We start from the raw sequence: 7,351 nt of genomic DNA, 5'->3' as shown, positions 1-7,351 counted from the left end.
TAATCTGCCATGGCATTTCAGGGGTTTGTATCATTCTCAATATGGGGGAATTAAAAAAAAATACCTTTGTTGTCTGCAAGTAATTGGACCCCTGATGATAGCCCAAGAGGCACTTAAGGGCCGAAGAGGCACTTAAGGGCCGAAGAGGCACTTAATTGAAAAGCTCTTTATCTACAGTTATAAAATGGTATTCACAAAGAAAGCAGCATAGCTGTAAATATTTTAGATCCTACACTGGAGAGTTTTAGAGAACTGGTCCAGATGTCTAAGGGTAAAATACCCAAAGAGGAAGACTTGGTCTTCAAACCACTGAACCCCAGTTCTGACCGTTACTCTTTCTTTAAGGATGCATCAGCATGTCCTTTAAAAGGTTTGCAAGGTTCACACATCCTTGACAAGTGTCAAGGTTCACTTGTAAGATCGAAATTCTGTTAAAAAAAAAAAGGCAAAATGTGTTTGTAAATATATGTATAAATATGTACGTACACACATAAAAATTTCCAAATTTCCTCTTATGGAAAACACACACACACACACACACACACACACACACACACACACACACACACGCAGAGGCACACAAGCGTCTTAACAGAAAGCAAAGATGACTATCATTTATTGAGCACCCCTGTGTGTCAGGTGTTTTACATGCATTGGAATACTAAACTATTTCATTCACTTATTTAATCTCTAGACACTCAAGGCAACGGTCCCCCCCAACAGTGGAGAAACCGAAGCTCAAAGGAGTTATGCAACCTGCCCAAAGTCAGAAAATTAGCAAGTTTGGAGGCTCTGGTTTGGAAATTTTATCTGATTCCAAAACTTCATGTATCATGATCCTATTCGCTTTAGATGATTAAGAATTCAGGGATCCAATTTGTCAGTGTCTTTGAATCAAACAACGAACAAAATGCAACAATATTTAACATACTTGCTAATCATGTCAGTTCACACAGCCCCCTTGGTTTTACCATAATTCCCACCCTTTCTCTTAGCCCCCATCACCACGAATCGTTCAGTGTCTTAAGTGTTACCAGTTTTGCTTGTAACAGTTATCGAGAGAACAGGCTGGCCCCAGTTAAGATAAAAAAAGTTAAAATTTGTGGCATGGGACTAACTCCGAAGACCTCGAGAAAAAAAAAAAAAAAAAAGAGCTGTTTGTGACGGTAATCCCTCACTTCCGGCCTCAACCTGGCGAGAAGCAACCTCAGCACGTGGGACCAAACGATTCCCAGGCCGCGCGTTCCTCCGGGCAACTGGCTGGTCGGCCCGTGCTGCGCAGGCGCCAAGGCCGAAGCGACTGGGGGCGGTCGGCCCCTGGTTTCCCTGGAGACGGGGCGGAAGCGGCTGGAAACTGCGCTGTCGTTGGCCGCGGCAGGATGGAGAAGCTGGGGGTGGAGCCCGAGGAGGAAGCCGGCCGCGACGAGGAAGAGGACGCGGCTAAGGCCATGGACCGGGCGGAGGCGGGGGAGGCAGGCTGCTCGAGCGATGCGCCGGTGCCTGAGGAGCCTGGCGGCGTCCCTTGTTGTAAATGAGAAGGGCGGGGCGGGCGGAGGCCAGGGGAGGCGGCGGCGGCCGTTGGGGCGCGACAGTCCCTGCCTCGCTCTGTTCCTTTCGTTTTCACGGCTTGGTAGAGAGAGCTGCCCTTCGTTACCTGCTGTTTACAGCTAAGGAAGGGATCGGCGAATCAGTTTGTTATTCCAGGGTGCATTTGTGATCCCTCAAATAGCCGAAGAGGCGCCGGGGCTGAGTAAGGTTGCAGAAGTAGAGAACCTTGTCGCCCACTTGGCGGAGGTTGGGGCTATGTTTTGGCTCGGCACCGAAAACGAGGCACATCTGCAGTGGCCATCTCTTCGAGGACCCACTTTCGGCCTCTGGAAATATAAGGGCTCTGCCTTGTACTGCCCAACCCCAGGGCCTGAGGCCAAGGTTCTTCCTTGCCCCCTTCTGCGCCCCCGTTTGACTTTTAATTTTTGGAATTAATTTTAGACTCACAGAAGTTGCAGAAGCGGCTTTCCCTATTGTTAATATCTTATGTCACTTATGTTGATATCTGATGTACATATGTCAAAACTGAGAAGTGAACACTGGCATAATACTGTTAAGTACAAACGCTATACAGGGTTTGCCAGTTTTTTCCACTTAGTTTTCTGTTCCAGTATCCAGATCAGAATACCACATTGCACTTAGCCTGCCTCGTTTTTAATTGGTTAAGAGCCGGAATCTCCTCTCTCATCCCCCAACGCACTCCATGACCTGAGCTACTTCTTCAAATTCAAGAAATATTTACTCATTCTTTTAATTTAGAGAGTATTTATTGGTAGTCTGTTATATGCCAGGCCCTGTCCTAGATACTGGGGATTCAGCATTGAACTAGATAATCCTGCCCTCATATGGGTGCTAGATAAAGTCTACTGGAACCCATAGGTCTGAATTCTGCCCTTTTGTATTTAACGATTCTTTTTTTTTTTTTTTAAATTTAAGGACATGCCACATAGGATAATTTTTTAAGCTGGTTGAAATCAGCATTAAACTTACCTATCCCTTGCGATTTAATCTAAACTTTATTATAAATTTCCAGGTGATAGGATTACCTCTTTCATCTTCCATTATCGATTCTTTTCCCTCTCAAAAGTTATTTCTAGCCTGAGAAAAATACAGTGCACAAAGAAATACTAAGTACGCAGGACTGAAGATCCTCCTATAGATGGAGTTTCTCTCGTGTCGGTAATTTTTAGATGCTTTGACACATAAATCTAGGAAGAAACTTAAAATCATTCTTCATTCTTCCTTCTCAGTTACCATGTCTTAAGGGACTGCCAATTGCTCAGAGATGATAAGCAGCCTGAATATATTTTTCTGTTTCTTTGCATATTGTGCATTGGTTCATGGTCAAGTGGTGCCAGAAGGAGGTTCTTCATCCAGAGTCATAGTGCATGTGGATCTGGATTGCTTTTATGCACAAGTAGAAATGATATCAAATCCGGAACTGAAGGGTAAACCTTTAGGTAATTCTGGACATTGATAATATTTTCATTTTGTATAAGAGTATTAGCTATGTTGATTATATTCTGGTTTATTAACCATATTAAAGATTTTGGAAGCAGTTCTTAAGGTACTTCATAGGCAGTAACTTGGCTTCTCTAGTAGGTGTAAAATTTCTAAGCCTCATTTAATAAATGATGAAAATGATGAATTTTACACAAGTAGTGTATATAGCCAACTGAACACGTAAACAGAAAGTTCATAAGCTATTAGTCTTTTTCTCAATGGTTAAAATTTAAAAATGTCTTATTACATTCTAATGACATTTTCACCTACCCAACCACCTTTTGATTTTGACTCTTGAACTGTGTAACATGACAAAATAGTTGGATTTTGAACAGAACCCTAAATACTTGAGGCATATAGAGTGTAAAATTTTCCTAAAAATGCAGGTATCTTTTAAAATAAAAGGCAAAGAGGGATTTTATGTGGAGGGTTTACTTGTATATGTTGGCTTGTTTTAGCATTTCTATTACATGTATGTCTTAAATTGGAAAAGTCATTTAAATTTCCTAAAATTTCTTTTATGCATGTAGTAAGAATTTATCTTTTAGTATAAGTGTAAAGAAGTGTAAAGAACAATTCTGGTTCACCAGCTGCTAACCTCTTGTGCCTAGGTTGTGTTTGATAAATCCCAATTCATCCCAGCCTACTTGATTTACTAAGGAAGAACAAAGGGATGACTAGTTTTTGGTGTGCCAGTATCAGTCTAGGGTTTTTAATCCTGAGGGATTAATCATTCATTCTTAGGGTGTCAAGGAATTAGGATTAGGGGCTATAAAATTTTCTGCTAAAGTCATTTCTAATTAGTAGCAGTGTACCATAAGATGCTATGTAGGTAATGCTTAATAAAAAAGTATAGTATAATTAAAACACAGGGATGAATGATTATCTGGAAGTGAGAAATGTGATGCTGAAAGTTTCTGGGAGAAAGGGAAAGTAGTCTTTCAGTTATACTCAACAAATATGTGACTATTTAACTTGGGCTGGTAACATATAGTAGTAGTGAGTCCATATAATTTAATTCTGTATTAGGAGACTACTTTTTAAGTTAAGGAACTTACCAGTCTGATTTTTATATAGCTCACTGATGAATCTTAAATCACTACTTTTGACCCAGAGCTTCTATTGTGGATAATCGGATATGTCACAAATCTTTATATGAAATAACGTTTCTTTGCCTTGTTTCTAATATCAAAGTTTTAGAAACAAATGTCTTACGTTGGTGGAGTGGACATAATCTTTTTTTTCTTCTACATGTTTGTGTTTTAATGAACACTACTTTTACAGTGGTAAACAAATGGTCAACTTGTGTAAAGAGAAAAGTAATTTCAGCAATCTTAAGCCACCACTAGTAAACGAGAATTTGTGTAGTCTGTAGATGGTCATAATTTAGTCATTTTTGATAAGGAGGGGTCCCATTAATGATGCCTCACTGCCTTATCTTTTCGGCAAATTACTCTGGGGAACAGTTTAGTAATTGCAACATTTATTGGGAGGAGATCCTTCATGCTTGTTGTAGGTTGGCACTTAGAACATCGCTTTATAGTCATCGGAAAGTTTTTCTAGCAGAAACCAGTGATTAATTGTACTCAGTTATTTTCATCTGCTTTATTTTTTGGTGAAACATAGCCTAGACCTATATAAAGAGTTAATTCAGTATAAATTAATCTGGTTTCATATTGTCTGAAAAAAAATCCCTAGGAGGATTTTGTTTCTATCTTTTTGCTGAAGACTCCAGACAATATACTGATTTACTTTTAGTTTTTAAATGTTTATTTATTTCGAGAGAGAGAGAAGAGAGCAGGGTAGGTGCAGAGAGAGAGGGAGAGAGAATCCCAAGCAGGCTCTGTGCTTTTAGCACAGAGTCCAATGCGGGGCTTGATGTCACGATTCTTGAGATCATAACCTGAGCTGAAATCAAGAGTCAGATGCTTAACTGACTGAGCCACCCAGGTGCCCTGAGAATATACTGATTTATGATAATTTTTGTTAATTTTATTTATAGAACCTTGGTGAATGGAGGCTATATTTAAAAAAAAAAATTTTGGGGCGCCTGGGTGGCGCTGTCGGTTAAGCGTCCGACTTCAGCCAGGTCACGATCTCGCGGTCTGTGAGTTCGAGCCCCGCGTCAGGCTCTGGGCTGACGGCTCAGAGCCTGGAGCCCGTTTCCGATTCTGTGCCTCCCTTTCTCTCTGCCCCTCCCCCGTTCATGCTCTGTCTGTCTCTGTCCCAAAAATAAATAACGTTTATTTATTTTTGAGACAGAGAGCGTGAACAGGGGAGGTGCAGAGAGAGAGGGAGACACAGAATCTGAAACGGGCACCAGGCTCTGAGGTGTCAGCACAGAGCCGATGCGGGGCTCGAACTCACAGATCATGAGATCATGACCCGAGCCGAAGTCGGACACTTAACCAGCTGAGCCACCCAGGTGCCCCGAGGCTATACTTTTTAACCGAATAGCACTTTTTCGTTTTAATCAGAATAGATTTCATTACAATTTAAAATTATGGTTGGGGCGCCTGGGTGGCGCAGTCGGTTAAGCGTCCGACTTCAGCCAGGTCACGATCTCGCGGTCCGGGAGTTCGTGCCCCGCGTCAGGCTCTGGGCTGACGGCTCGGAGCCAGGAGCCTGTTTCCGGTTCTGTGTCTCCCTCTCTCTCTGCCCCTCCCCCGTTCATGCTCTGTCTCTCTCTGTCTCAAAAATAAATAAAAACGTTGAAAAAAAATTAAAAAAAAATAAAATTATGGAATTAGTAAATAATATATTAAGATTTTCTTTAATCCTGTTCAGTTTTCTCATAAAATGTTTACTTTTTATAGGGGTTCAGCAGAAATATTTGGTGGTTACCTGCAACTATGAAGCTAGGAAACTTGGAGTTAAGAAACTTATGACTGTCAGAGATGCAAAAGAAAAATGTCCACAGCTGGTATTAGTTAATGGAGAAGACTTGACACGTTACAGAGAGATGTCATATAAGGTTACAGGTACAGATTATGGGCAATACACTTTCAGCATTAATTTGTATATGGGATGCCCATTCACTACATGAATCTTTTAATACATAAAATGCCATAAATCACTTTCTTTTTTGCTAATAACTTTTATTTTGGCTCTTGACTGCTTTAAAAAATATAGAAGAGGATGACTTTTTATGTTATGAGTAATCTTGACAGAAAATGTATAGTTGTAAGAAATTTGGAGTCTGTCGTGATTGGTGTTTATAAAAATGCAAGAAAAAATGTAAAGCAAAATTTGGAAATGAGAAAATGGAAAGATATACCAAAGCAAGTAAAATTTTTTTAAAAATTTTAATTAAATTATTTATTTTGAGAGAGAGAGAGAGAGCCCGCGAGCAAGTGCACAAGCAAGGGAGGGGTAGAGAGAGACGGAATCCCAAGCAGGCTCTGTACCATCAGCGCAGAGCCTGATGCGAGGCTTGAACTCACGATCAGTGAGATCATGACCTGAGCCAAGATTAAGAGTCAGATATTTAATCGACTGAGCCACCCAGGTGCCCCTCAAATATTTTTCATTTTAAATTTAAAACCAAGTTTAAATGAATTATGCATATGCTGTACTCTAATGTGCTAACAGTTGGGAGAGGCTTCTGAATGTTTGATTAACATAATTAAACACCGATTTGTTAAGAACTATTAGCAAAAATAATGGGTATCTTATTAATTTTTTCTTGGATTTTATACATATATATATACTAAATACTACAATATAGGCAAATTCCTCCATACTAAGGTTTGGGTTTGAATCTTAGAGTTTTAGTAAATTATAGCAACTGTGAAATATATTTGTACTGGCATACCGCAAATATATGTAATTTAAAAATGTATAAGAACCAGCTGTTTATCTTTTCTGCTGTTGTTTTTGCTTGTTCTTAATTGTAGCAGTTTTCAGATGAATGTGTTAAGTATAATATCCAAAAGCCCTTACAAATATACAAGGAAAAGATACTTCAGAAAAATGGACAAAAGATATGAATAGGCAATTGACAAAAAGAACAAACCCAATGTCCACAATTATGTGAAAAAAGAATACTCAAATTCATTAGTGGCTCAGGAAATTTGAATTAGTAAGATTATTTTATGTCCATCATACTTGCAAAAAATAATGTGAGAAAAAGTAGAAACATAAAGTAGTACAGCATTTAAAGAAGAAATACAGAAATGTTTTTTCAAATTAAAGATACTATGTTTTTTAACCCTGTGATATTACTTCTGGCAATTTATCCAATAGAAATAAAATCATGAGAACATATGTACAAAATATGGTAGCATGGTTTGTAATTGGT

The 7,351-nt window shown here is 39.4% G+C and overlaps 1 protein-coding gene across 4 annotated transcripts in view; it reads left to right on the top strand.

Annotated features, from left to right (window-relative positions):
- The first annotated feature begins 1,259 nt into the window (after positions 1-1,259).
- POLI (DNA polymerase iota) overlaps positions 1,260-7,351 on the top strand; it is a 30,220-nt gene continuing 24,128 nt past the window's right edge. The window contains exons 1-3 of one of the 4 annotated variants that reach the window (XM_040478795.1): positions 1,260-1,527; positions 2,898-3,008; positions 5,868-6,032. In XM_040478795.1, coding sequence (XP_040334729.1) covers positions 1,380-1,527; positions 2,898-3,008; positions 5,868-6,032 — 424 coding nt within the window. In that variant the 5' untranslated portion in view covers positions 1,260-1,379. The remainder of the gene's footprint in view (positions 1,528-2,897; positions 3,009-5,867; positions 6,033-7,351) is intronic. The other 3 variants (XM_040478791.1, XM_040478790.1, XM_040478792.1) reach the window with 3 other exon arrangements.

The sequence above is a fragment of the Herpailurus yagouaroundi genome, unplaced genomic scaffold (assembly GCF_014898765.1).
Source record: "Herpailurus yagouaroundi ecotype Mexico unplaced genomic scaffold, PumYag 142, whole genome shotgun sequence".
In the NCBI taxonomy this organism is placed as follows: domain Eukaryota; kingdom Metazoa; phylum Chordata; class Mammalia; order Carnivora; family Felidae; genus Herpailurus; species Herpailurus yagouaroundi.
Note: the sequence above shows the minus strand (reverse complement) of the source record. Positions and strands in the feature narration are given on the sequence as shown.